This window comes from Haliotis cracherodii, unplaced genomic scaffold (genome assembly GCF_022045235.1).
Source record: "Haliotis cracherodii isolate W230 unplaced genomic scaffold, xgHalCrac1.p SCAF_3, whole genome shotgun sequence".
Classification (NCBI taxonomy): domain Eukaryota; kingdom Metazoa; phylum Mollusca; class Gastropoda; order Lepetellida; family Haliotidae; genus Haliotis; species Haliotis cracherodii.
This window is the reverse complement of record NW_027266286.1, coordinates 26,652,220-26,668,448: the sequence shown is the minus strand read 5'-3', so window position 1 is coordinate 26,668,448 and position 16,229 is coordinate 26,652,220. Positions and strand designations below refer to the sequence as shown.

General features: G+C 38.9%; 1 protein-coding gene across 6 annotated transcripts in view; it reads right to left on the bottom strand.

Annotated features, from left to right (window-relative positions):
• The window catches only part of LOC139475122 (rho GTPase-activating protein 20-like), a 247,204-nt gene that overhangs the window by 26,135 nt on the left and 204,840 nt on the right, over nt 1–16,229 (bottom strand). For all 6 annotated transcript variants that reach the window (XM_071258375.1, XM_071258376.1, XM_071258379.1 and 3 more), the window contains 3 exons: nt 15,464–15,580; nt 4,757–4,857; nt 2,029–2,128 (listed from right to left, as the gene is read on the bottom strand). In XM_071258375.1, the coding sequence (XP_071114476.1) occupies nt 2,029–2,128; nt 4,757–4,857; nt 15,464–15,580 (318 nt within the window). The remainder of the gene's footprint in view (nt 1–2,028; nt 2,129–4,756; nt 4,858–15,463; nt 15,581–16,229) is intronic.

The window sequence follows — 16,229 nt, the reverse complement described above, 5'->3', positions numbered from 1 at the left end:
AAAATCGACAAAACATATATGTATCAAAGCTGACGGCGAAAACATCCCAAAATGCTGATTAACAAACACCGAGCTTTTCACGCTATAGTTTGTTTTATTATAAAGACAACACGAATGTTGATCACATGTTCAAATACTGCCCGGCTTGTGACACAATAACCATAGCAAAGAACCTCTATCATAAAAGAACAATTAAACAAAACCTCCACGATCCTATCAAATATTAGCTATCTGTCCTTATTTAACTTATCAACAAGCCGAACGAGGCAATGTTTGGTATTGTCAGAAACACAATGAAGAATCACATATACATGGACGATTCAACATAGTTATTTCCAAGATACATCGTGAATCAAACATATATGATTAGCTGAACTATTTACATAACTTGAACTCGAAGTTCAAAATCACGAATATTTGCTTAAGCAGCCCGATATTTCATTACATTCTTTCATCCAACATGTGATTTATATCATACAAAATCTCGCCAAGTAAATATTGACCTTCGGAAATGTACCGAATATGAAGCTAATATTAACATCAAAAAGGTATCCAATGTAGAGCATTTCTTACTGACATTGTAAGTATGCAAAAATCACACAAAAACATGTTCACATGTGTCCAATGTGTGAACAAACGTAAACACTGGCTAGCTGACAATTCCAAAGAAAGATATTCCTTGTAAGGGAATGTGTGGTTTTGTTTACAGTATTTATAAAGCTATGGTAATGTGGTGTAGATGTATGGTGAGTGACCACTACACAGCCACATTGTCTAAGCCATCAGACGTATTTGACCAGGGGAGTCAGACAGTGCAAGAGGTGGAGAGACAGACAGGGGAGATAACTCTGTCGAGTTATGTCCACCATGTGGTCAGTGTCGCCAGAGGTTCGTTACATACACAACTGGAATAGTTTGTGACGAGATCGCTGAGGTTGTAAATGTCAGATGACGTAGAAAGTGGCCCGTTGAAGGTTACCGACTCAATGGTTTATTGTATAAATTGTACCAGGAATTGTACACAGACAACTATGTAATAGAATTACTTTTTATATTAGATTTTGGGGGCGGTCGGGTAGCCTAGTGGTTAAAGCGTTCACTTTTCAGACCGCCAAAGACCCGGGTTCAATTCCCGACATGAGTACAATGTGTGAAGCCCATTTCTGGTGTCCCCTGCCGTGATATTGCTGGAATATTTTTAAAAACGGTGTAAAACCATACTCATTCACTTATTATATTAAATTTCTTCATTTGCTTCCCTATATCTCAATATATAAAAAATGTAGATAAAAAAAATATGGAACATCTATAAGAAAAGAATATTGGAATTGATTTTCATATCCACTGAAGTCACAAATAGCTGGATGATCGCTAATGCAGTGTTAATCAAGAATTACTTCCTCCCTCTTGTGTACACGAAGGTCACCCAGCACTGCTATTTACTTAACAACTTATTTTGTTGATGAATCATTTAGGTTGAAATATAGCAATATTCGGCACGTCATGTTCCCTTTCTTAATTTCTTCAGTATATAAATGAAATATAGAATATATATCTTTACATTTCCCAAGGTACAAGTGTTTCACACCACTTTTTCAAAGTCTTTTGTGGGATGCTATACCAAACCTGAGTCTTCAGTTTAAACAGATACCTTATACACTTGGCTACAGGATTCAAATAGTCAACGAAAGATTCTCATCATTTTCCCCAAATGTTATGCATTCACCATAAAATATAAGTGACTTTAGTGACAATTGAACCTTGTGGTGTCGAACTCGTGTAGACCTGGAAAACAGTTTGAGTTTTCCGTGGTTCGAGACATTAGGGGAACTTTAGGCTTAATTTGGATACTTGCGTCTCCCAAATGAGTTTGAAACAAATGGGAATTTGCCACATCCAAGTTCGACACAAGGTTCGGCTGTATTTATACTTTTAGAACTTTTAGATTCTGGCCTTCAGTAATTATGAAACTTTGATACATATATTAAACATCATAACGTCAGCAAGGGAGGCAACTCTGTTACTTACCGCTGCCAGCTGTGCTGATCCCTCCATAACGTAGAGTCGGTTCCCTTCAGACCCCGGTCGAGTCGAAACATCCCCTTCCTTTTTGACCATGTTGTGTGACCTAAAATGAAACATTCTGACCATGAGCAGTTTTCAAATTAGAGAAAATTGTGAATTAATAAAATGTTACATATTCAGCTCATAAATAATGATTCAGGTACTTTTTTACAAAGTTTGACAAAAACGTTTCAATAACATTTAAGACATAATAAAATTCAAGAAAATAATTTGCAAGTTAAATTAAATAGATGTTTTCTAACATCAACGACAAACTGATATTTAGAAAAAAATATCAATTATAGTTCTTTGTAGCTTTAAGAAAGAAACAGAATGAAAAAAATCACGGGGAAGGTCCTGTTCTGTCCATTACACGTGTATCTGCCACGACTTAATACAGAGGTTGGCTGGTTGAATCGTAAACTTCAAACAGGAATGTTTTTTTCTCCACCATTTTGTCTTCATTCGAGAAAATCCCAGTTAAATTTGTTACATGACATCATTCACCAAAGACATATTCAGAGTACAGAATCTACAGGAAAAACAACAATGTGAAGGTCGCGGCTATGATATCATCATCAAAACGTGGACATAGTCCAAAATTTGTTAGAACATTCAAGCGTTCACTGAAAACAGACCCTGCAATTCCCAAAATATATAATCCACCCATTCAAACAGGAATTAAATAAAACAAAAACTAAAGCAATCGTTTCTACCTGCCTTGAGTACTTTTCCTCGTCCGATTTTATTCCTGTATTGGACGAATCTCGTGTGTGTCAACTTGTGGTAGATGTTTCGGGGTTTATTTGTACATAAAACTGCGTCATGTGTTTCAAAGTGATAGTTTTTCTCTGGGTTTGGGTTAATGAGAGTGTGTGTTACGTGAAGCTGTACCACAGTGAGGCTGTAACACCTCGGTCACACCACGGTGTGTACACTAATCACAAACATCGCCAGTCCCCTGACTGCCTGTGAATAGGGCGGTCAACATGTTCAGGATAACAAATGACATGCAAATATTCGGCAGTACTGACGTTCTCAAGGCCAATTAAAAAATAGTCCCCCTGCCAGAACAAATCCCTGACACATACTTAATTAGTTTGCCAAATTTAAACCCATTCTTCGACAAATAAACATTCTCCAATCATCTCATCAATGCATTAAAAAGGTTTTTAGGAGAGATTGGTTTTACTTTTTTGGGTGAATATTCAACAGGGAAGTTTATTTTGAGTGTTGATTTACACCCTGACAAATATTCAACACAGCTGTTTTCGAAAACCTTGATTCTGATTGTTGATTACTGTTTAATTGTCAGACAAGTAATTTTGCTATGGAACTATTGATCAGTAGAAACCAAATTTAATCTTTTTCTTGAAATTTAGCCTTCACACATTTTGTTTTTCTGAGAGCGTCGAGTTTGCAAATATTCCTTCAACAAACTTCTTAAATTTAAAAAATAAAATAGAATACTAAACTGTTGAAATTAAATAATTATTCAGAATTGAACATTTAGAATGTGATTTTGTAATGACAAAAATTACTTCATTGAGTGTCATGTAATTATTTATAAATAAAACCACTATATCACTATATCCTGTTTTTATGTAACTGGATTTGGACTAAAAGGCATGGAATTGTATCAGTAATACTAAGCACACACAACGTGGAATACAAAGTACACACGTGCCCGGTTTCTCAATCTCCCTTGCTCCTGGTTAGAGGTCCCCTGAATTAAGTCAAATACTGACCTCACAATGTAGTGGTCACTGCAGGTCAGTCGATATAAACCCAGCCGGAAATTGAGCTATCATTTTGGTAGCATGCAGAGCATCTAGGCTTTGTCGGTTCATCAAATAAAAGAGGAATCCCTTTAAGATCCCTTTCATGGCCAGGAAGAAATTTAGAGAAAATCATTAAACTAGATGTAATGGGATCGCTTCAACTTTATTTGTGTTTTCCAAACTTATTTTGTTTCTGAAATTTCCAGTTTTCATTTTGGATTGCACTAACGGGATCACGTCAAAACTATATGTTTTTCAATCTGTAATTTTGTTGCTGAAATTTCCATTTATTATTTCTTATTAAAATAATGGGTTAACGTCAAGAACATATGTGTTTTCAAATCTGTAAATTTTTTAAATTTACATTTTTCATGTTTGATTTAAATAATAGGAGAACTTCAAGAAAATGTATGTTTTCTAATGAGTTATTATTTTGAACAAACATTTCTCATGTATGATTGAAATAATGAGATCATTTCAATATATTTGTGTTTTCCAATCCATAATTTTGTTTCTGAAATTCCTATTTCAGAGGTTTGATAGAGAGAAAATTTACACACATCCCGGTCCAGTGGGGCCGACAACGTCCAAACAAACGTTAATGAAGAAGACACGTATCAGTCACATACAAATCCATGGGGGCAGGTTACAAGGAAATGATGAATGGCAACTTTTCTGAATATAGTTTCACATTCACCAAAATCAGCCAAAAAATATTCACCATGGATGTATTGAAATTCATCGACTTGGCGACATGTGTCTTCCTAAGCTGTGACTTCCTGGCGACACAACTTACTGCCGCGTGTAGCGGGAGGCCAAGGATAGGTACATGATCCAGCTCACAGCTCCACTCGCTAAATTAGGAATAAACTTGCTAAAACAAACTAAAAATAATAAGTCATGTGTCTTACCATAGCGAGGATGAACTCTTTGACTTCCCGCTGCCAAGGGGTTTGAACAAAACGGCACTTGGTGCAGACTTTCTTCTTGTCGCCGATATGCCCCGCTGCTTCTGAAAAGGAAAACACCATTTTGTTAGAAACAGGTATTAGATATAGTTTGGAACTGTGATAGTTTTTTGACAAAATGGTCATGTTATTCATTCAACACCGACACAGTTCACAATTCAAGGCCTGGGCCCACTTGCACAAAGCGATCTTAGCGCTAAGACTATCATAAGCCTATGTTGAAGTATGGGAGTTACGATCATCTTATCGCTTTGTGCAAGTGGGCCCTGGTCTAAAATTAAAATTGAATTAATAAACTATTTAAAAAAATTATGATAAATACACAAAACAGTTCACAATTAATCTCGAGGCCTGTTCTGAAATTAAAATTGAATTGATAAATTATTCTAAAAGTTTTATGCTAAAAACATAAAATTAAAAATTAAAGAATTACAGATTTCTACCAAACAAAAACAAAAATATAAACATTTAACACTACCTTCATAACCTCTGAGGAAAGTGGTGTCAAAAATGACAACTGACCAAGTACCCCAGTGTTGATATTAATAATATTGACATAATGCATGAGTAATATGAACTGATATGGTTATATGAAATCCATAACGAGGGTCCAGAAGCGATCTGATGATAGCTAGCTACCTGTGAATATTATACAGGTGAAACTTGACTCCTCGGGATAAACGCATCCTAAATGGCCGACATATTTGGATTGTTTGAAAATGAGGCTCCCTGAAAGTCGACACCTGCACAAGTAACGAGTACACCTGGATATAGGTGAGGAGAAGAAATGGAAATCTTAATCCTGTTAAAGGTCTACCTGACTATGGAAATTAACATGAGGCACCACAGGGGTGCGTGATGAGGCAGTTTGTTGATTTGTTGATTTGAAAGTAGTCGGGATTTAACTCAGAGGGGGCTGGCGTGGGGATTAAGGATTATAATTGAAAAAGGGTGGTTTGAGCATGGGGTTTTTGTCAAATGGGTTGTTGACATTTGACATGGCTTGGTAGGAGGGACAATTGTGAGCATTGAAACTCAGGATGGGGTTGCAGTTGGAAGCGGTGTCAGTTAGACAAGGAAGTTCATTAGGTCACAAAGGTAGAGTGTGGGGTGCTCCTGGTGCTACACCTCACTGGGGACCCTATACAGGGGGTGGTGCATGAGGGTGTGGTGATGCATGAGGGTGTGGTGGTGCATGAGGGTGTGGTGGAGGGAGGGGGGATGGTGGAGGAAAGGGTGTGGTGGAGTAAGGCGTGGTGCATGAGGGTGTGGTGGGGTGGGGTGGGGTGGGGTGGGGTGGGGTGGGGTTTATTGGCAGTGGAGGGAGGGGTGGTGCATTAGGGTGTGCTGGCAGGGTTATAAATAACAAGTACCACATTTTAACATCTTTTGGTATGACGTGGCCGGGGATCAAACCCATGACCTTCCACTCTCCGGGCGGTCGCTCTACCACTAGACTACGGAGGGGGTCTGGCCAAGTCAAGAGATGTGGGATGGAAGGTATGGTGGGGCAGTAGGGTGGAACAGCAGTAGCGGTGGGGGTGAAGGGTGGGGGTGGAGGTTGATTGTGGAGGTGGAGTGATGTAATGCTTTAAGGATGTGTTTTGTAGTCTCATGTTGTGTTGGTATTTAGAAGAAGGAGGGGAACCCTAGTTGATCCATCAGCAAACTCCTTCTTCAAACATTCCCAACCATAATATCTGGTCTCATGAGAATCAATGACTATGAGTCCTGTACAAACACAAGCTCACATGTACAGTCAAAAATTGGAGCCCATACTTTAAGTGGACTTAACATTTATTGAAAAAATTACAAACAAATAAATCTCTCTCCATTAGAGGATGAAAAAACGTATCATAAGGAACCAGGCTCTTATAACACGCTTGAAACGCAGTGTTGGAGAGAAATGGTGGCCACAGAACAACAGCAAAACTTTGGTGAAACTAGACCAGGACATCAGCTGCCTGTTATATTAATGTAATAATAATAATAATAATAATAATAATAATAATAATAATATATATATACACATTATTATAACCCTGGTCATTGCATCAGAGTGCTCTCAATTTCCATTCTCAGCTCCCTGGGGAGTATACAACCAAGGCATACTTGTGACACACGACATGATTCATAGGCCACATTATCACCATTATCCTACCGGGTACCCATTCACTGCTGTTGAACAGATGCATATTTCAAACAAAGTCACTTGCCAAGGAGGCACCACATGCAAAGGAGGCACCACATGCGCTACACATGTGCTAGTGTGGGGCAGGACGGAAGCCCTAGAAGCTCCCAGGAGTCAAAGACGGTTACCTATAAAACTACTCTCAGTGACTAAAGTTGTTTAACTTCATCTGGTTTGTAGCTTTGGGCTCTGACCTGTGAAGATCCGGGTTAGAATAGGTCTTCACCAACCCATGCTTGCCGTAAGAGGCGACTTACATGATTGGGTGGCCAGACTCGCTGACTTGGTTGATGCATGTCACCGTATCCCAATGGCATAGATCGATTCTCATGATATCAATCACTGGTGATTGAATGAGTGAGTGGGTGGGTTTGAGTGAGAGTGAGTTTTGTTTAACGCCGCTTTTAACAGTATTCCAGTTATATCACGGCGAGTCAACTTAATGTGGGAGGAAAGCCCGAAGTGATGCAGGTTCACATCTTCGGTGAAACCCATGAGCACAGGTATGGTGCTGACAAACTTAGAAACATAATCAGGGCGAACTGGGATTCGAACCCACAATCATAGGTTTCTGGCGTGCCCAAGGGGCGCAACTCTGCACAGCGAATCGCTGCGCCTTAGATGACTGGGCCACCGTGCCCCCTCCTGGTTGTAACCCAGTACTATACACAATCAGACGCCATTTGAACCCTCAACCTGCAATTACTTCATTCTTCCAAACAAGGATATGTTAATCCCCATGATCACAAGCTAAAATCAATACCATTATTCACTTGTATATTTATATACAGTAAACTACGTTTATGACGAACACGCTTGTAACGAAATGACCGATATAAGGAACTTATGTTTCAGTCCTGACCATTTGTTGTATATATGCTGTATAAATGCTTATAACGAACTACAGTTATTACCAACTAAAATGAGTGGTCCCTTTGAGTTCGTTATATTCATAGTTTACTGTAAATAACATTTCTGTTCAACAAAGGCTTTTTCTTGTAAAAAGTGAGCATGGCGAGTTCAAGAGAGGGCTGAATGTTTAATTCCAATTAGTTGTTGTGAAGATAGCATCCCTTTTATGTTCTCATACAAATCTCTCCTGTATAGCTGGATAATAACAAGGGTCCTGAATTAATACTGGCGTCTATCAAATAGTCAAAATAAACTGACAAGCTGCAAAAAACATTGATTTGTTGACAGAATCGTCCGTTTGTATCTGGTACAATTTTTGTCTATCAACCCCTGTATGTCGCCCACCATTGGGGAGCCTCACCCCTGCTTGACACCTACAGGTCAACTAGCTCCTTAATTTGGAAGTTCCTGCACTGGCTGCTGACATCCGACCTCTGACCCATGACCTTGGCCCAAGGTGACCACAGCATCTACAGCTAACCTGGTTCCATCTTCATCAGGTCACATGACCTCACATCAAAATCAGGTCAAACCCTAAAGAATGAAGCACCGAAGCACAAACTTATTTCTTTCAATCAATCAAAGATCCTATCTTGATATCAGAACTGAATCTACACGACATAAGTCACTCCGATATACGACCGAAACGCCCACTCCCTACATACTTGGGATTTGCGAAGTATGCCTTCTCCAGATTGGATCAGTATCATTTGCATGTTATGGCCACATAAACAGTCATGAATGAACCTGAAAGACCACAACTCCTGATGATTACAAAAATACACTAGTGCCCGAAGGTGTGGTAAAGCAACACTGGCTGTTTGCTGAATGAAATTTTCTCACATGCATAACATGATACACCCACTCTTAGTCAGACAATGACGACTTTTTGCGTATTAACCCGACTCATTTAGAAGCTGTCCTAGGTACCCCACACTGAGACTGATCTCCTGACAAAGTTCACATGCTGGAGCAAGGTTGAGTCATGACAATCAAACCATACGAGCAGAACGGGACCCGTAATTTACACTTGCCGTGATCATTGTCTGGTGGTGATTCAACTCCAGGTAACAATCACCATGGAATGGGAAACAGACACATGCTGTTCTGTAGGTTCACTAAACAAGCCCCAGTCTCCACTTTAAACAAAATTTTAAACACTATAACAGTGTTACTTGACATACCATATTTGTCATAATAAGAACACCAAGCATTTAGAAAACTGACAAAGAAGTCCTAATAAAAAAGTGCTATACACTATTACAGTTTTACTTGACATACCATATTCGCTGTAATAAGAACACCAAGCATTTAGAAAATCGACAAAGAAGTCCTAATAAAAAAGTGCTATACACTATAACAGTGTTACTTGACATACCATATTCGCCGTAATAAGAACACCAAGCGTTTAGAAAATCGACAAAGAAGTCCTACTAAAAAAGTGCTATACACTATAACAGTGTTACTTGACATACCATATTCGCCGTAATAAGAACACCAAGCATTTAGAAAAGTCCTACTAAAATAGTGCTATACAAGTTAAGTCTGTTTTTAGAGATCTAGCGGTAATAAACAAACTTAGTTCAAACATTGATGAAAGTAAAACCTTTTTGATAATAGTTACTAGGCAGTTATATTCGATCAGCACTGCTGTTATACTTTTAAGCATCTGTAATACCACAAGAAAATAAGGATTGTTATGTAAATGTTTGATTGGGTAGGTAGTTCTTATAAAGATTACTTACAGATTGGTCTAGTTGGTGAGGAGGTGTTTATTAGAGCAGGGTGTTTAATACTGTATATACTTCAGGACAATATTACCTTACACTTCTGACTGAATTCGCCTTCAGTCAGAAGGGTTAGAAACTAACAGTTTTTGTCCACTAGTCCTTATAATGATAACGTATAGCAAAACCCTTAAAATGGGCAAATTTCTACTAGTCCTTAGGATACCTTTACTATTGGGCAGTATGGTAAGGACTACAGGACTAGTGCTAATTTCTAACGCTGATGAGTCTGTCTAATAGTGTTAAGATGCAAGAACCCCGAACAACAGATGCCTGTGATAAGTGCTAGGATTTAGAGTTACCAAGGTTTCAATTTACAGCATTATCAAAAATGATTTTCCCACATTTCTCATCTCACAAAAAAAGAATATAAACAACATCTTGTATCTACCGTTCAATTTCAAATGTCAAAAGAAACACATGCCCAACACTTCCACATACTCCAAGTCTCAAACTGAAAGATGTTTTTCATTTCAGTAATAGTATTTTTTATACTTCAAAAGAGTCTCATCCAGCAAATGTTTCCGAAATCTAAGTATACGACAACAGACAATACTTGATGACAAAGTCATACTTGTCCTTCAAGATATTCCATCAATGAAAATAAAGTAATTGATTTTACTTCTCCCCCGATCCCAAATCCCAAATTCTTAAAGGAAGCGGTCGTTTGAGCCCTAATCTTCCACCAGGACTTTGTCATGTTCTAGGTATCCTCACACAAACATCAATCCCACTGCAGTCACTTTACACAATACAATCTAAACCCACAACTACTTTTTTTCATATGAAAACATAAAACTTTTATCAATTCCATAAAAAAAATGTTTATGTAACAATTCCAAAATTTCAAAATTGAATATTTTTTAGAGAAATAAGTTTATGGAATCCTTTGAACACATGAAACTCATCTTGAGATAAGCCTTAGCATGGCATAATAAATCCTTGGCAATCTGATATTCTGTTCCTTAACATTTTTGGAAATATCCGTAATAACATTGCATCTACACAATAGACCCTTGCGTATGCATAAATTGAAATCCGAGCTCCGTTTAACAATTTTCTTGTATATACACCACACTGTTGTTAGAAAACATTCCACTCACAAAACATGACATAGTGCAGTCCCAAGGTCTTTTAGGTAAGCCTATAAGTCATTTCACACTTCATCATCCTGCTACAGATATCTAAAGCTGACACAGTGTGTACTCCCCAGGGAGCTGAGAATGACATTCGAGAGCACACTGATTCCTTGACCAGGGTAATAATGGTGAAGGCTCGGAGTATGCACTGGTGTATAGAAGCTATGACATTATATTGTAATCAAAAGAAGTCTTTCATATCACAACTCTTTCATATCACTTGATGAATTGAAAGAATCAGTTTGTCTTTAACATTTTTTGAGTAGAATAAATACTCATTATTATAACTATTATCGCCTCCCGGTTCATGTCCAAAACAATTTGCCATCCATATTCCATAGACACACAAACCTATACACATGTCATATCTGAAACGAACATATTCATTGTTCATATACAAAAAACATCTGGCGTGGTGTCCAAAACAATATGCCATAAAAATATGGTCGACCTATACACAACTTTTATCTGAAATTAACATATTTATTGTTTCATATACAAAAAACATCTGGTGCGGTGTCCAAAAAAATATGCCATCAAAACATGGTCGACCTATACACAACTTTTATCTGAAATGAACATATTTATTGTTTATATACAAACAATTCTTGGGTGTATCCAAAACGATATGCCATAAAAAAGTATAACCAAAAGACAACTGACTCTAGCTCTGCCATACTTCATTACAACGTGTCGTATTATGTAAACAAGCCAGATTCAACCACACAAACAATAACTATATGCTTCTAATCACTCAAACTCAAAAGTATACCGACCTGTATCAGAAATATGAGTCGTACATACACATCGATTCCAAATGAAATAGAACCATTTTGCTTTCCATATTCAGTGAATGTTGATCAAAGATTGTGGTCCTCCGTTGTTGCCAAACTTGCCACAAAAAGTCAAGTGAAAAACACCAGTATTGTGCTCACTGACTTGCTCCAAAGCTAATCAGGTTGTTGTGGTCGAGATTATCCTACAGATAACAATAGGCGATATTCCAATACCATAAGCCATGTGCATTCACCTCTGCAATATACATCAATCTCAGCCAATCAGATTCCTCAAGGCCAAACAGCAGCCAATCATATTTGCACAGATTGAAATATACAACCCCTGAGTATACTATATTGAGCTAGCTAATATGCTTCATTTAACACTACCATGGCAGGGTTACTTACAGGCGTGACTTCACCGACAGAGTACTTGAAATATTTGTCTATTCAGAACACTACACTAATGTTGAAATTATTTCAACGAATTCATTGTTGAATGGAAACAGTCAAGGATACGATATACCTGGCTGATTACTTTAATTCAGGTCCAGAATTATATATCACCGGCTTCAAATGACTGGTGTTGGGATAAAGACTACAAACTACTTTAGATATTTACAGTGAAGGAATGTGTAACATATTACTAGAACTCGTAATATTATGGGCTATACTACAAGAATTTTGTATCTGCTCTTACGTGAACTGGAAATTCATATAGTCCATGAAGTAACAGTTATGCATAAAGTAAAATATAGAATTATTCTACAACAAGATCCTTGGGTGGGTGAGTGAGTGAGTGAGTGAGTGAGTGAGTGAGTGAGTGAGTGAGTGAGTGAGTGAGTGAGTGAGTGAGTGAGTGAGTTGGGTTCAACGCCGCTTTTAACAGTATTCCAGTAATATCACGGTGTGTCAGCTAAATGCGGGAGGAATGCCCGAAGTGATGCAGGTCTCAGACGTTTACCACTTAGGTGAAACCCACAAGCAACGGGTATGGTGCTGATAAACCTAGAAACATAATCGCGGCGAACCGGGATTCGAACCCACAATCATAGGTTTCTGGCGTGCCCAAGGGACGCAACTCAGCACAGTGAATCGCAGCGCCTTAGACGACTGGGCCACCCGTGCCCCCACAAGATCCTTGAGTACTAAGGAACACAAGACTCTTAATTTCATGAGCTAGAAAGGAGAGTATGGGCCTCTTGAGCCGAAAAGGGGATAAGAAAGAAAAAGAGGTGATTGTTTTGATAAACATATGCTCTGAGGTCTGAAGAGAGACTTGAACCATTAAGACCTGCATAGAGAGTTGGTCTTCAGCACCTGTGTTTGCCATAAGAGGCGACTAATGGGATCGGGTGGTCAGGCTCACTGACTTGGTTGATGCATGTCATCATATCCAAATTGTGTAGATTGATGCTCATGATGTCAATATTAAACTGGACTGCCTGGTCCAAAATTGATAATTTACAGACCGATGTCATATAGCTAGAATATTGTAGCGTTAAACACCAACCAACCAACCAACCAACCAACCAACCAACCATGCAACCAACCAACCATGCAACCAACCAACCAACCAGCCAACCAACTATCCATCCAACCAACCAACCAACCCACCAACCAACCAAGAGAGATTCAGGGTCTACTTCAGCTGAATCAGGGAGGAAGAAACTAGGCATACATACATATTGAATAACAACGCTACTTATTCACTGAACTATAGAACCAAGATCCACAAAATATGTAATATAGTTACACTGTATGCAGCTTATGACACAGGTCTATTTAAAAAAAAATATGCCGGAAACAAATATCAAAATCTACAATTACCTCATCTAAGAGTAATGGCTGAGACAATGGGACACTCCCCACCCAACCCTAAAATGACTAAACATTGCAAGTCACACATCTAGGATGACTGGTTTGAGACATCACTGATGGAGTAAATCTTGGGGGCACTGATATTGAAATGTCGTCACCTCGTCCACCAACGTCAGAGGAAGAGCTGCTAATCCTCCCTGTCGTATCATGTCATCAGTGACCTCCTTCTATGATTGATACACCCATGAACATATTGTATGGAGGACACGCTACCTGGACTGCATGCTCTCTACTGTATGGCTTGGAGCGAGTGGTTGATTTATTGGGTTTATCTGAGAATTCACCTCAATATTTTGTGCATATATAGAGGAATAAACATGAAAACCCGTGTACACGCTTGTTGTTAATCCACTCACAAAATACTGAAGTTCTTTATTTAACACAATAACTATAAACCCTTAAACAACGATATGCACATTTTGCTTAAATCCACGGGTATACAGACTGCTTACTTAATCATTAGCAGAAATCCCAATCATTAACATAAGACAACAACGAGAAACCCGGGTCATCGTTCAGCACAAATACCCCCCCAGCCAATCAAATGCCACGGAATCATTTGCAATTTATTTACTGTGCTTTGAACAGCTTTTCAGTAATACTATGGCATCAGCAGATGGAATGAAAGCTGGAAAGCTGGAAGTGATGGGAATCGAACCACGGGTTATTAACATGCCTAGTGGACATACTGGAGTTTGCAGGACCTTTAATTTGCTGACTTGGCCCCCTTGTATCTTGGACATCTTGGAGGAGGGAGGGGTGGGGAGGGAGAGGAAGGGAGGGGTGAGATGTTATTGGTGAAGCATTTGACATTTGAATCTCCATTAGCGAATGCAACATTAAAATAAGACATTATCTCAACAGTGTAACCTGATTAGCAATCAAAGTGATGCCATCTCATGCAAATATGACAATATGATGTTCAAATCAAGATTAACAATGAAAGTGAGAGACCATCCCATGTACCGAATACTTCATCAGTTGACATATCTATGGTAGAAAGCAGATATCTGATAAAACAGACCCAGCATCAGCTGGCTGGGAAACAGGTGGTGACTGACCATGGGCCATTATCCGGTACCAGTAGGTTAGCAACAGTTCCAGGTAATTACTGGTCCAAGTGACAATAAATGGGAGACATCAATACAGGTGCCATCGCCAGTCAACCATTGCAATACATTATGAGCAAGAGGAATACGTCAAAACAATAACACTAAATATGGCATTCCAAAATCAGATTCCTTAGGACTGAAAATAAGGTCTGGGACGGGTAACTCGGGTACCCAGGTCGGGTGGGTCGTGAGTGGGACCCGGGTACCCAGAAGGACTACCCGGACCCGTGGTTAATTACAAAAATTATCTTAAACTCTATGGTTACACTATAAGTCACTGACATTCCCATTTCTTTCTGACAATGCACCCATTCCGTCTGACTTTTATACACTACTCAAAAGAAGTTAAGGATCACCCGATTCTTTCATAATGGTAATGTTAATCTGTCATGACATGAGAGATTAACTATAGTAATACGAAAGAATCAGGTGATCCTTAACTTCATTTGAGTAGTAGTAGTTTGAGTAGTTTGAATAATGCAGTGTATGCATGACCAGATTGTTTTACACATGTATCTAAATACATTTTGCCTGAGCTAAGGTCAAACTTTTCCAAATCGGACAGTTCGTACCTATCTCTTAATATCTGCAGTGGGTACCCAGGTACTGTCGGGTACTGTCAGGTAATAGGGTGGTGGGTACCCGGGTAATAAATTTGGACTTGTCCCAGCCCTAACTGAAAACCCTTAATACATTTTGAGTGAGTGAGTTGAAAGGTAATGATGCATCAGCAAAATATCAGCAATATTTCGGCAACTATCATCACTGAAACTGTTTGATGACCAACACAGACAATTTTTTCTGGATCCATGTAATGTATTTTTCAGTATTTTTTGTGTGAAGATGACTGACCTGTGCCTTGTCGCGATCTCGAAGTTGAAGGTCATCATGAGGGAAGCGATCCTGTACGGCCTCGACCTTGTTGTCATTGTCAGCCTCCCGTAATTCATCCTCACGCTCTCTCACCATCTGCAGATACAGATATATACATATGTTCATACAGGTGTTGGAGTGTGTATATGAAATAATAATGTAACATGCACGCTTAAACAGTATCAACAAATTGTAAAACAGGTTTGCCACAGTTAAAAGTCCTGCAAGGTCCAGACTCCTGAAAAACAAATTGCAACTTAAAATGTATGAATAATAATATAAAACATGAACATCAGATTATAACCACTCTCAATATCTGCTAAAACTGACTCCACTGGGCACAAATCCCAAAATAGTGGTAGTGAGTGAGTGAGTTTGGTTTTACGCCGCTTTTAGCAATATTCTACCAATATCACGGCGGGGGACATGAGAAATGGGCTTCACACATTGTATACATGTCGGCAATCGAACCCGGGTTTTCAGCGTGACGAGCGAACACTTTAACCACTAGGCTACCCGACCGCGGTAAAAATCACATGAATGGATCACTGAAATCAGTGATGACACCAGGTGTTCGAAAAGTGCATGCATGTCCTGCCAAACCGGTAGCGCCTGCCATTCACACAATTTGCATAAAAAGTAAGTTTTGGTTGCCTGACACTACACACCAGTACTCCTGCCATGCGATGACGGCATGTAAAGAAACCAGACAATCAAGTGATTGACCTTTAAAGGCTCACAACAC